At 40.0% G+C, this 14,889-nt stretch overlaps 1 protein-coding gene across 1 annotated transcript in view; it reads right to left on the bottom strand.

The window, feature by feature from the left end:
- LOC124606563 (SH3 and multiple ankyrin repeat domains protein 3) overlaps nucleotides 1–14,889 on the bottom strand; it is a 147,307-nt gene that overhangs the window by 24,668 nt on the left and 107,750 nt on the right. The window contains exon 12 of the mRNA XM_047138546.1: nucleotides 14,617–14,833. Within this exon, the coding sequence (XP_046994502.1) occupies nucleotides 14,617–14,833 (217 nt within the window). The remainder of the gene's footprint in view (nucleotides 1–14,616; nucleotides 14,834–14,889) is intronic.

The following is a 14,889-nucleotide window of genomic DNA, read 5'->3' as shown; positions in this document are numbered from 1 at the left end:
AACATTCCTGTTAGATTCATAAGAGGCACTCATGACAAGGAGCTAAGCAAGACAATACCAATTCTTGGATTATGCGCTCACGGATCATGGATCAATTATGTGGACGTCCACGACTCACTGGCAGCATCAACTAAATGATAAGTGTTTTGAAGGAACACTGGTTGAGAGACACCACGAAATACATCTTCTAATCAGTGACGTAAAAACTCTACATAGGAACAACAACTCTTCCTAGTCATTCATTCTATGTAACTGTAAATTGTCACATTGTAATGCTATTAAGCTCCATTTTCAATAATATTCATAGTGAGATAAGAGTTAAACAGTTTTGTTTCTTTTCATTTGCTTTTAACTGCTCAATATTTCTTTATTTACACAGTTTTTAAGTATTTACCAGAATTTGCATGAATTATTGTTCTGCATTTAATTGTGCTGTGCCAATCAAGTTGGCATGCTGTGCATTATCCGCCATTACATTTATGGGCAAAAGCATGCCATGAGTTGTTCAGTTTGTTTAGGAGAATATTTTATCAGTGTAATCTGTTTGATTTGGGCTTGTACAGTACTTCTGTAAATCGTATTTACCCAATTTTAAGATGAGGTTTCCCCACATTCAGTAGTTAACCTTTCCTCTCTCTCCCAATCTGAAACCTCTGTCCTATCCAAAGGCCTCACCTTCAGCCCCACTCCCAGATTCAACCAAACAGCCCTCGTCAAAGATTTACTGTCCTACACTCGTACTCTCTGCTGGAAATATCACTTTGCCACGAAGAAAAATGATCCTAATCCTACTCCTAATGATCCAACTCCCCAAGACACAAATTGAACCCTGCCTGGAACAGTTCCGTCCTCCGTCACAGCGGGACCCACCTCCTCTTCCTCAAAATCACCCTCTCCAAACCTTCCAGGAATTTCTGACTTCCAGCCTTGCCTCTCAATTCTTCTTAAAAAACCTTAATCCTACTGCCAACATCACCACTGCTGAAGCCCAGGCTATCCGTGATCTGAAGGCTGACTGATCCATCATCATTCTTCCGGCGGACAAGGGTTCCACGACCGTGGTACTTGATCGTCGGGAGTATGTGGCTGAGGGACTGCGTCAGCTTTCAGACAACACCACATACAAAGTTTGCCAAGGTAATCCCATTCCTGATGTCAAGGAATCCTCAGAACCTTAGGCCCCCTACAAAACCTTTCACCTGACTCCATCAACCTCCTGACCCCACCGACACCCCGCACCCCTACCTCCCACCTTCTTCCTAAAATTCACAAACCCAATCACCCCGGCCGCCCCATTGTAGCTGGTTACCAAGCCCCCACAGAACGTATCTCTGCCTACATAGATCAACACCTTCAACCCATTACATGCAGTCTCCCATCCTTCATCAAAGCCACCAACCACTTTCTCGCCTGGAATCCTTACCCAATCTGTTACCCCCGAAAACCATCCTTGTAACCATTGATGCCACTTCCTTGTACACAAATATCCCGCACGTCCAGGGCCTCGCTGCAATGGAGCACTTCCTTTCACGCCGATCACCTGCCACCCTACCTAAAACCTCTTTCCTCATTACCTTAGCCAGCTTCATCCTGACCCACAACATCTTCACTTTTGAAGGCCAGATATACCAACAATTAAAGGGAACAGCCATGGGTACCAGGATGGCCCCCTCGTATGCCAACCTATTCATGGGTCGCTTAGAGGAAGCCTTCTTGGTTACCCAGGCCTGCCAACCCAAAGTTTGGTACAGATTTATTGATGACATCTTCATGATCTGCACTCACAGTGAAGAAGAACTCCAGAATTTCCTCTCCAACCTCAACTCCTTTGGTTCCATCAGTTTCACCTGCTCCTACTCCAAATCCCATGCCACTTTCCTTGACGTTGACCTCCACCTGTCCAATGGCCAGCTTCACACGTCTGTCCACATCAAACCCACCAACAAGCAACAGTACCTCCATTATGACAGCTGCCACCCATTCCACATCAAACGGTCCCTTCCCTACAGCCTAGGTCTTCATGGCAAACGGATCTGCTCCAGTCCGGAATCCCTGAACCATTACACCAACAACCTGACAACAGCTTTCGCATCCCGCAACTACCCTCCCGACCTGGTACAGAAGCAAATAACCAGAGCCACTTCCTCGTCCTCTCAAACCCAGAAACTCCCACAGAAGAACCACAAAAGTGCCCCACTTGTGACAGGATACTTTCCGGGACTGGATCAGACTCTGAATGTGGCTCTCCAGCAGGGATACGACTTCCTCAAATCCTGCCCTGAAATGAGATCCATCCTTCATGAAATCCTCCCCACTCCACCAAGAGTGTCATTCCGTCGTCCACCTAACCTTCGTAACCTCTTAGTTCATCCCTATGAAATCCCCAAACCTTCTTCCCTACCCTCTGGCTCCTACCCTTGTAACCGCCCCCAGTGTAAAACCTGTCCCGTGCACCCTCCCACCACCACCTACTCCAGTCCTGTACCCCGGAAGGTGTACACGATCAAAGGTAGAGCCACGTGTGAAAGCACCCATGTGATTTACCAACTGACCTGCCTACACTGTGACACATTCTATGTGGGAATGACTTGCAACAAACTGTCCATTCGCATGAATGGACACAGGCAGACAGTGTTTGTTGGTAATGAGGATCACCCTGTGGCTAAACATGCCTTGGTGCACGGCCAGCACATCTTGGCACAGTGTTACACCGTCCGGATTATCTGGATACTTCCCACTAACACCAACCTATCCGAACTCCGGAGATGGGAACTTGCTCTTCAATATATCCTCTCTTTCCGTTATCCACCAGGCCTCAATCTCTGCTAATTTCAAGTTGCCGCCACTCATACCTCACCTGTCATTCAACAACATCTTTGCCTCTGCACTTCCGCCTCGACTGACATCTCTGCCCAAACTCTTTGCCTTTTAATGTGTCTGCTTGTGTCTGTATATGTGTGGATGGATATGTGTGTGTGCGCGAGTGTATACCCATCTTTTTTTCCCCCTAAGGTAAGTCTTCCCACTCCCGGGATTGGAATGACTCCTTACCCTCTCCTTTAAAACCCACATCCTTTTGTCTTTCCCTCTCCTTCCCTCTTTCCTGACGAAGCAACCGTTGGTTGCGAAAGCTAGAATTTTGTGTGTATATTTGTGTTTGTTTGTGTGTCTATCGACGTGCCAGCGCTTTCGTTTGGTAAGTCACATCATCTTTGTTTTTAGATATATTTTTCCCACATGGAATGTTTCCCTCTATTATATTCATACATTTATAATGTTATTTAACTAAACATAGCATGCAAAGGCAAAAAGTTTGACCTTCAAAAACCGCTACTTGATTCTGAATGCAAGTCAATACTTTATATGGTTTTGAGAAACTATAATGATTTACCAAGTGGGCTGCAAAAGGGAAATTCAGTCACTGTTCACCCAGTGAAAAATACTACTTGCTTTTCATCAGCTTTAGAACAAGACGATGAGATTCAGATGAAATGAGAATGAAAATTAATACAGAATTCAATGTCTAACAAATGAAATAAACAACATTAAAGTACTGCCATTGTTATCACAGGAATAATCTACAGTGCAAAGACCCATTCTAGTACCAACAGACATCACTCGATCATGTGACAAGAGAAACTTTAAAAATTTGACTGTACCATGATTGTGATCTTTTATTTGTGTGTTAGATGCTGCTGTTAACATCTGACCTGCACCATAGAAGATATGAGACATCCATGTTAGACTGTTGCTCAAGCAAAGCACTATAGAACATTGGAGAAGGATCAATGACACAAGCTTGGCTGAGAATTATGATAAGTGTGCAGAGGGGAGTGTTGAGTAGACAGCAGATTTCGTCCTGCTGCCAACCATGGGAATATATACTAGGTACTTATGTGTTTTATGAACATCTACCCTGCTTCAACTGCAGTTTTCCTGAATCCATTTGTACTCAAAATTGAATCGACTTTGAAATTGGACAAATACTCAAAAGTAGCATAATTTCTGTAGAAGACGCTAAAAGTCCAGACTGAGATCTGTGGTGTACTTACATGTTTCATGCAGTAATGATGTCGGCACTCACTATGAGGTGTGACGGGAATGATAGAGGGTTTGTCAGTTGCTGCTTCTAAAGCCTATGAGAGAGTGGCGGGCAGACAATACATTTGGAAGCAAGAGACATTGTAACTTTCTCACATAAATATAGAAGTGAAATCTGCTATGTGCAGAGGGGGGGAGGGGCAAGCAAAAATCAGCTGTGTTCTCTGGTACCTCCTTAACTTCAGAAATCACAACACATTCAGAAGAAATAGAAAAAGATTTGTGACAATGAAGAATGGGAAAGATAGGGGTGTATAAGTTTCACAGCTGCCCTGTTAGGATGTTGTGATGATGATGATTAAAAATAATGGTACAACAGATGCAGGCTATGTAGACAAAGAAGACGGTGAAGATAAAAATTACTATAAACAGTTTCTTTTTGTGTATTTTATTTCTCCTTCTATTATCAAAATGTAGATAATCAATAAATGACATATGTTGAGAACAGCTGTAATGTTGATTTTTTAGGCAGGTACCTTAAATTAATAAAAGTTTTTAATTTTGATTGGTCAGAATATGGTAAAAAATAAATTTTTCTCACGGAGCCTCTTAAAAAAAGGGAGGTGGGATCTTCTTATACTCAGAGTCATCTTATACTAATGTAAATATGGTACCATAGTTATTCACATCTATACAAGGACGATACTTTTAATACAGAGATTGCACAACACTGGTTTTGGTGTTTGAGGAAGAGATGATTGTTGTTCTGTTAAACAATGGTTTTATCCGGCGAGACCAAGAATTCCAAAGAATGCACTATACGCATTACTTTCTTCCAGTTTCACTTTTATGAGATAACATGATGTTGAACAAAATGTATGCTTCACTAACACTTAGTGAAAAGATTAAAGTAATCAATGAAAAAGAGAAAGTCAAACTCTCTGGATGCGAAATAATATTGTGATTCAGATGTGGTAAAAACACATTCATGGAACTTTAAGAAACAATGATAAGATAACGTACGAATGGACAAAAGGCAGCAGGCAAACAAAAAGAAAGGCGAAGAAGACGGGAAATGAGGAAATTAATGAGATACAATGATTCATATGCGTGAGGGCAAACATACCTTTGTCTGGACCCATGTTGCAGAATGAGGCACTGAAAGTTGATAATGAGCTTGGGGATATGGAGTTTGTCATACACAGGATGGCTGGACAATTTCTAAGCTAGACACAGCATAATGTGGTATGATATGAGTGTGGAAGCTAAGAATGTGCAGGAACGTGTAGCAATAGAATGGAACACAATACTGCGCTACCTAATAGTGAATTATGACCCAAAAGACATATGCATTGCTGAAGAAACAGGACTGTTTTATTGTGCACCGCATTCAAAATATCTTGAAATTTGAGGTGAAAAGTGCATTGACAGAAAAGTGTCAAAATGATGACTCACTATACTGCTGTGTGAAAACATGTTATGTGAAATGGAAAAGCCACTGGTGATTAGAAAGGCAGTGTATCCCATAGTTCAAAAACACAGACATCACTAAGCTTCCAATCAGATAGTGATGCAACAGAAAGGTGTGGATGGTGAGTGATCATATGGAAAAGTGGCTGGGGTCTTTCAATACCAGAACGTAAAAAGGGAGTCACCAAGTTCTCCTTTTCCTAGACAATGTAACGTGCCACCCGAAAGTCATCAGATGTGAAAGTGGCTTGATCCCTGCCAGATTCAACCAGCCTTCTGCGAACCAAAGACCAGGAAGTTATTTACAAATTCAAGTCCCATTATAGGCCATTACCAATGTAGTCTTTTATTCTAAGAGTTGAAGAATCCAAAAATACACTTGCTTTTGCACGATCAGTTTCTATCCTGTATGCAGCAAATTAGATTGGTTTGGTGGTAAGAGAAATAAAGCCTGAGACTATCACCAACTGCTTCAGCAAAGTGGGGTCTGGAGATAATGAACAAAACACTTCTGTACTCATTGAAGCTCAAGAAACTGCAAAATATTTCATGTAGTCCAGATGACTACATTCGAAATGATTACTTTCTGTCAATTCACTCCACTTTTACTTTGGCAACAGATCTAATATCTGCAAACAAAGAGGATGAGAAGGAGTAAAGAAAGGAAGATGATGACCAAGAGGAAGAAGAGGAGGAGAAGCAATATTATGTACCCACAAAAACTAAAATGCCTGAAGAAGCTACTGTATGCATAATTGACGGTATGTAATCTGCAGTACACATTAACTGTCCCAAGCTGCTGGACTTTTATACTGAGCAGAACAATATGTAGAAAAAACAACTTGGAACAGGAAATTTATACAAGTTTCCCTCCTAGACATGTGTCGAACAACATGAAATATTAAGCAAATAAACATAGGAATTATATGTATGTACAACAACATATGAATTTAAAGTTACATTAAAAATGCCATATTATGTACCAATTAGTGTAAAGTCTAGTGATCTGTTGTACAATATACAGTAAATGAACATCTACTGCACAGGTTTAAACATACATAAATACATGTATAATTATAAATTTATACTTTTGTGCACAATACTTGACAAATTTTATGTAGCCTAGTGTGTTTTGTGTAATCCAGGAACTTGTCCAATTTGGAAAATCTTTTTATGATTCCATTTCAATTTGAAGAAGTTTCAGTGTTGTTTTAGGATTACTTGCAAGCAAGAGTGTAATGTTAGTTAAATTGACAAAAAAGTGGAGAATTTCTGGTTTCTGTTATCTTACAATTTTTGGCTGCTGTAAATTTAGGGGAGACAGAGAAGGGTTTTGTCAGCCTGATTAGTACTGTTTTGGTTAATATAGCTATATTTTGTGACACCACTGATCCATTATCTTCATATATGTCGACTGTGTTGTGACAGGACAGTGCTGTTTTAGTGCTGTTGTGATGGTATCTGTTAATTTTTGGATTGAAGTTCAAAATTTAGCGAAAGTGTAATTCTTTGTCTGTATTCATTGGGTTTATGAACTGAATAGATATGTGAGAAAGGGTGTGCACTGTAAATGGAAACACAATGCCCTTGCCCACAAAGGTGTTTTAGTAGTGGGACAGGTGAGGGATGAGAAGTGCTAGTTGTTAGAACATAATCCTCCTCGTTATATTTGGTAACCTGCAAATTTCTTCTATTCTCTCACCTATCAAAATCAGTATTTTGGGTATTTTACAGACCTTACACACTTGCACTTTAGGGATGCAATCTGTTCACTTGAAAAATTTTGGACAAAGTGCTTGAACTCAAATGGGAACTACACTAAAAAATAAATTCAATTTTGGTCTAAAAACCATAGCTTTTCACTGTCAGATTAAGAATTTTTCACCAGGTTATGAAATTTTCACTTTTTAGCAGCACTATATTTCAGTATCAACTATTCTTGCACCCCACCCCCTACCTCACAAACAATGGACCTTGCCGTTGGTGCGGAGGCTTGCATGCCTCACCAATACAGATAGCCATACCGTAGGTGCAACCACAATGGAGGGGTATCTGTTGAGAGGCCAGACAAATGTGTGGTTCCTGAAGAGGGGCAGCAGCCTTTTCAATAGGTGCACGGCCAATAGTCTGGATGATTGACTGATCTTGCCTTGTAACATCAACCAAAACAGCCATGCTGTGCTGGTACTGTGAACGGCTGTAAGCAAGGGGGACAACAGCCGTAATTTTTGCTGAGGGTATGCACCTTTACTGTATGGTTAAATGATGATGGCATCCTCTTGGGTAACATGTTCCGGAGGTAAAATAGTACCCCATTCAGATCTACGGACAGGGACTACTCAGGAGGACATTGTCATCAGGAGAAATAAAACTGGCATTCTGAGGATTGGAGTGTGGAATGTCAGATCAGACAGGTAGGTTAGAAAATTTAAACAGAAAAATGGATAGGTTAAAGTTAGATATAGTGAGAATTGGTGAAGTTCAGTGGCAGGAGGGACAGACTTCTGGTCAGGTGAATACAGTGTTATAAACATAAAATCAAATAGCAGCAATATAGGAGTGGGTTTAATCATCATCATCATCATTATCATCATCATCATTTAAGACTGATTATGCCTTTCAGCGTTCAGTCTGGAGCATAGTCCCCCTTATAAAATTCCTCCACGATCCCCTATTCAGTGCTAACAGCTAACATCGGTGCCTCTTCTGATGTAAAGCCTATTACTTCTCCTTGGTCTGCCCCGACTCCTCCTACCCTCTACTGCTGAACCCATGAGTCTCTTGGGTAACCTTGCTACTCCCATGCGTGTTACATGACCACACCATCTAAGCCTGTTCATCCTGACTGCTACATCTATAGAGTTCATTCCCAGTTTTGCTTTGATTTCCTCATTGTGCTCACCCCCCTGCCATTGTTCCCATCTACTAGTACCTGCAATCATCCTAGCTACTTTCATATCTGTAACCTCAACCTTATTGATAAGGTAACATGAATCCACCCAGCTTTCGCTCCCATACAACAAAGTTGGTCGAAAGATTGAACGGTGCGCAGATAACTTAGTCTTGGTACCAACTTCCTTCTTGCAGAAGAGAGTAGATCGTAGCTGAGCACTCACTGCATTAGCTTTGCTACACCTCGCTTCCAGTTCTTTCACTATGTTGCCATCCTGTGAGAATATGCATCCTAAGTACTTGAAACTGTCCACCTGTTCTAAATTTGTTCCTCCCATTTGGCACTCAATCCATTTATATCTCTTTCCCACTGACATTACTTTCGTTTTGGAGATGCTAATCTTCATACCATAGTCCTTACATTTCTGATCTAGCTCTGAAATATTACTCTGCAAACTTTCAATCGAATCTGCCATCACAACTAAGTCATCTGCATATGCAAGACTGCTTATTTTGTGCTCACATAACTAAATCTCACCCAGCCAGTCTATTGTTTTCAACATATGATCCATAAATAATATGAACAACAGTGGAGACAGGTTGCAGCCTTGTCTTACCCCTGAAACTACTCTAAACCATGAACTCAATTTACCGTCAACTCTAACTGCTGCCTGACTATCCATGCAAAGACCTTTAATTGCTTGCAAAAGTTTGCCTCCTATTCCATAATTACGTAGAACAGACAATAACTTCCTCCTAGGAACCTGGTCATATGCCTTTTCTAGATCTATAAAGCATAAATACAATTCCCTGTTCCACTCATAACACTTCTCCATTATTTGCCGTAAGCTAAAGATCTGGTCCTGTCAACCTCTAAGAGGCCTAAACCCACACTGCTTTTCAACCAATTGCTCCTCAACTAATACTCGCACTTTCCTTTCAACAGTACCTGAGAAGATTGTACCCACAACGCTGATTAAAGAGATACCTCTGTAGTTGTTACAATCTTTTCTGTTTCCATGTTTAAAGATTGGTGTGATTACTGCTTTTGTCCAGTCTGATGGAACCTGTCCCGACTCCCAGGCCATTTCAATTATCCTGTGTAGCCATTTAAGACCTGACATTCCACTGTATTTGATGAGTTCCGACTTAATTTCATCCACCCCAGCTGCTTTATTGCACTGCAATCTATTGACCATTTTCTCCACTTCCTCAAATGTGATCCTATTTCCATCATCATTCCTATCCCATTGTACATCGAAATCTGAAACATTACTGATCATATTTTCACCTACATTGAGCAACTCTTCAAAATATTCCCTCCATCTGCCCAAGGAATCCACAGGATTCACCAGCAGTTTTCCTGACGTGTCCAAAATACTTGTCATTTCCTTCTTACTTCCCTTTCGAAGACTGCTAATTACGATCCAGAATGGTTTTCCAGCAGCTTGACCCGAAGTCTCCAACCTCTTTCCAATGTCTTCCCAAGATTTCTTCTTGGATGGTGCAATTATCTGTTTGGCTTTGTTTCTTTCTTCAACATAACTTTCTCTGTCTACCTGAGTTCTAGTATGTAGCCATTTTTGATATGCCTTCTTTTTCCTTTTACAGGCTGCCTTGACTGTGTCATTCCACCAAGCTGTTTGCTTCATCCTACCTTTACACACTACTGTTCCAAGACATTCTTTAGCCACTTCTAGTACTGTGTCCCTGTACCTTGTCCATTCCTTTTCCAATGACTGTAATTGACTACATTCAACTAACTGGTACCTTTCTGAGATCACTGTTATGTACTTGTGCCTGATTTCCTTATCCTGACGTTTCTCCACTCCTATCCTCCTACATATGGACCTGACCTCCTGCACTTTCAGCCTCACAATACCAATTTCACTGCAGATCACAGCCTTCCTGAATTCCTGATCTGTTATTATATAGTCAATGACAGATCTGGTTCCCCTGCCTTCCCAAGTATACCAGTGAATGTTCTTATGTTTAAAAAAGGAGTTTATGATTACTAAGCCCATACTGGCACAGAAATCCAAGAGTTGTTTCCCGTTCCTGTTGGCCTCCATATCCTCTCCAAATTTACCCATAACCTTTTCATACCCTTCTGTTCGATTTCCAATCCTGGCATTAAAATCACCCATGAGCAGAACACTGTCCTTGTCCTTTACTCTAACAACTACATCACTGAGTGCATCATAAAAACTATCCATCTTATCTTGATCTGTCCCTCACAATGTGAATATACTGGCACAATCTTAATTTTCTTGCTAGACACTGTCAAATCTATCCACATCACATCAGTCTTTCGATTACATACCTTATTGCAACTACGTTGGGTTCCATTTCTTTCCTGATGTAAAGCCCTACACCCCATGGTGCTATTCCTGCTTTGACTCCTGACAGGTAGACCTTGTATTCTCCCACTTCCTCTTCTTTTAATAATGAATACAAATAGGAGCGCGAGTAAGCTACTACGATCACCAAAGTCAATGCATTATTGTAGCCAAGATACACACAAAGTCTGCTTACCACAGTAGTACAAGTTTATATGCCAACTAGCTCTGCAGATGATTAAGAGATTGAAGAAATGTATGACATGATAAAAGAAATTATTCAGATAGTTAAGGGAGATGAAAAATAGTGGTCATTATGGGGACCGGAATGCGATTGTAGGAACAGGAAGAGAAGGGAAAGTTGTAGGTGAATATGGACTGGGGGTAAGGAATGAAAGGGGATGCCGCCTGGTAGAATTTTCACAGAGCATAATTTAATCATGGCTAACACTTGGTTTAAGAATCACGAAAGAAGGTTGTACATATGAAAAAGGCCTGAAGATACTGGAAAGTTTCAGATAGATTATATAATGGTAAGACTGAGCTTTAGCAACCAGGTTTTAAATTGTGATTTCCAGGGGCAGATGTGGACTCTGACCACAATTTATTGGTTATGAACTGTAGATTAAAACTGAACAAACTGCAAAAAGATAAGAATTTAAGGATATGAGACTAGGATAAAATGAAGGAACCAGAGGTTGTGGAGCATTTCAGAACGAGCAGCTGACTAGAACAGGGTAAGGAATATAGTAGAAGAAGAATGGGTGACTCTTCAGAGATGAAATATTGATGGCAGCAGAGGATCAAGTAGGTAAAAAGAAGAGGGCTAGTAGAAATCCTTGGGTAACAGAAGAGATATTGAATTTAATTGATGAAAAGAGAAAATATAAAAATACAGTAAATGAAGCAGGAGAAAAGGAATACAAATGTCTCAAAAATAATATCGACAGGAAGTGCAAAATGGCTAATCAGGGATGGCTAGAGGACAAATGTAAGGATGTAGAGGCATGTATCGCTAGGGGTAAGGTAGATAGCGCTTACAAGAAAATTAAAGAGATCTTGGAGAAAAGAGAACCATCTGTATGAATATCAAGAGCTCAGATGGAAAACCCATCCTAAGCAAAGAACAGAAAGCAGAAACATGGGAGGAGTATGTAGAGGGTCTATACAAGGGCGATGTACTTGAGGGCAATATTATGAAAATGGAAGAGGGTGTAGATGAAGATGAAATGTGAGGTTTGACGACGACATTGTAATTCTGTCAGAGATATCAAAGGACCTGAAGAGCAGCTGAACAAAATTGACAGTGTCTTGAACGGAGGATACAAGATGAACATCAACAAAAGCAAAATGAGGATAATGGAATTTAGTCAAATTAAATCAGGTGATGCTGAGGATATTAGATTAGGAAATGAGACACTTAAAGTATCGTAGTAAATGAGTTTTGTTATTTGGGCAGCAAAATAACTGATGATGGTCGGAGTAGAAAGGATAAAAAAATGTAGACTAGCTATGCAAGGAAAGTGTTTCTGATGAAAAGAAATTTGTTAACACCGAGTATAGATTTTAGCATCAGGCAGTCTTTTCTGAAAGTATTTGTATGGATTGTAGTCATGTATGGGAGTGAAACATGGATGACAAACAGGTTAGACAAGAAGAGAATAGAAGCTTTCGAAATGTGGTGCTACAGAAGAATTCTCAAGATCAGATGGGTGGTTCACATACCTAGTGAAGAAGTACTGAACAGAACTGGAGAGAAGAGGAATATGAGGCACAACTTGACAAGAAGAAGGGATCGGTTGGTAAGACAGATTCTGAGGCATCAAGGGATTACCAATTTAGTACTGGAGGGAAGGGTGGAGGGTAAAAATAGTAGAGGAAGACCAAGAGATGTATATGCTAAGGAGATTCAGAAGGATGTAAGTTGCAGCAGTTATTCGGAGATGAAGAGGCTTGTACTGGATAGAGCAGCATGGAGAGGTGCATCAAACCACTCTCTGGACTGAAGACCACAACAACAACAACAACATTCTTCCACCACCTTTGCAAGGCATTCATATCACTGGCAATAAATAACAGCATTACATCACCTCTAGGAAGCAATTTGTAGAACACAATTCCATTTTCCTGCTGCCACCAGCTGCATAGCAACAGCATCAACCTCACCATCACCATCACCATCATCATCATCATCATCATCATCATCATATTGTCAACACACGTGGATGATACGAAATATTTGCATGGGGATGCTACTTTTTATTAGGCCTTTGCCGTTACTTTCTTCTTTTTATTTTAACTTAAGGGTATCATATTTCTTTGCAAGTAAGTAAGACAGGGACATTCAGTATCATTAATGAGGTAACTGATCAAACAAACAAACAAACAGAGATGGACAAATTGATTGATTTTTGCAGTTTTCACTTAAAATGTGTGGCACATATATTCTAGATTTGTTTTTTAATCTTGCCTGTTGGATGTAAATTTAGTGTGTTGTTTGGCTAAGGGCAGTTCATCACATCTCTTAATTCTTGCTATAAATGCTGCAAATCATTGTATAATAAAGTGTTTAGGTCTTACTGGAAGTTCCATATTTTGAGTGTAGTAAATTGATGAGAATAGTGCGGGCCTCTCTGGATTGAGGCAACAACTTTGTTGCTGTGCTTTCTCCAATGACATTTTGACATTCACAGTACCTTCACTGTATTGGTTCTTCCAAATATTAAAAAAAAATATGTTGGAAAGTATATGTTGGAAAGTTTAGCTTCTAAAGATTGGCACTTCTTCTTCTTCTTTAGTCACAATGGGCACAAACCTTCATGTTAACAAAATTCAATATGTATTTCCAAACACAACACTCCAAATAAAGACAGACACAGGGCAAATTGTAAACAGTGTTGTGTCAGTACAAAAGTGTTAACAACTTACTCATCACAAAAATATACGAGTGCAGTATACCAAAGTCAATATTTGATCTCGGGGAGCCATGGAGCAAACAAAAATTGTAACTTAAAATCTATTGCTTTATGTCTGAACCTTGTTTTTGTCTGCTCCTGGAAACTGTTTCTTTCAGTCAGCCAGCAACACCTCCCGAGTACTTTTCTCATTCTTCCTTTGGATACCCACTGGCTCCATTTCAGTGGATCCAGGTGATGATGATTTGGCAGTCTCTTCACAGCAATGGTCAGTACGTTTATTTAATACTCAATCTTCTCATCCCTCCTTTTACATCTACTTAACTCTATGCTATCCATGCCAATACTGCTGTCTGTATCCATGACCTCACTCTGGATTACAGAGTGTAATGCTCTCCAATTTGTAACTTTTTTGCCGTGGCTTGTTTTTTATCAGTTTTCTTATTAAATTTGAAACACTTTCCTGATGTTCCATAAAATATTATTTATTTTGTCAAAAATTGCCTTTAGCTTCTCAGATCATTGTACTTGTCATACGATGATAGCCTAAGATGCCGAAAGCTGGTTCATAACAAAATAAGTATTATTTTACAGAACATTGCAAAAGTGTTTTCTAATTAATACTGTTGTTATCGTCTGTCAAACATAGGTTGAAAATTCATTTCATGTGTACAGATTTTATCTTCAAGGGGCACGCAGACATGTGGGCACATATCTTATGTATGCAGAGAATTCTAAGGACATAACCTTTCCCTGGGCATTTTTCCACACCCTTCTTTCCATATTGCTTTCTTAATCATTCCTAAATAAATTATCTTGGGCTTCAAGAGCCTGAAAATGACAATTTTCATAAGATGAATTTCCTAGTTATCAATTACTGTTGAAGCAAATTTCAAGATGCCTGAGGATATATTGTAATTTATATAGTGTATCTGTATTAGTAAGAAAACAATAATTACCAATTGTGCCACTGTTAGTCATCTTGCGAGGTAAAGTAGCATATTGTCGATGATGGCTTGAACTTCCAGAACCAGGAATAAGTGTAGATGATTTAGAATTTGGTACACCATAAGCAGCACCCAGAGAGACAACAGTCATCGAAACGAGGTCACCAGATCGTCGAATCAGATCCACAACATGCTCATGTGAGGCAGCAGAAACATCTTCACCATTTATCTGTGACATAATACATGTGATGTGCATATATAACTGATTTAGTAGAGTAAAAAGGC

The sequence above is a fragment of the Schistocerca americana genome, chromosome 3 (assembly GCF_021461395.2).
Source record: "Schistocerca americana isolate TAMUIC-IGC-003095 chromosome 3, iqSchAmer2.1, whole genome shotgun sequence".
In the NCBI taxonomy this organism is placed as follows: domain Eukaryota; kingdom Metazoa; phylum Arthropoda; class Insecta; order Orthoptera; family Acrididae; genus Schistocerca; species Schistocerca americana.
Note: the sequence above shows the minus strand (reverse complement) of the source record. Positions and strands in the feature narration are given on the sequence as shown.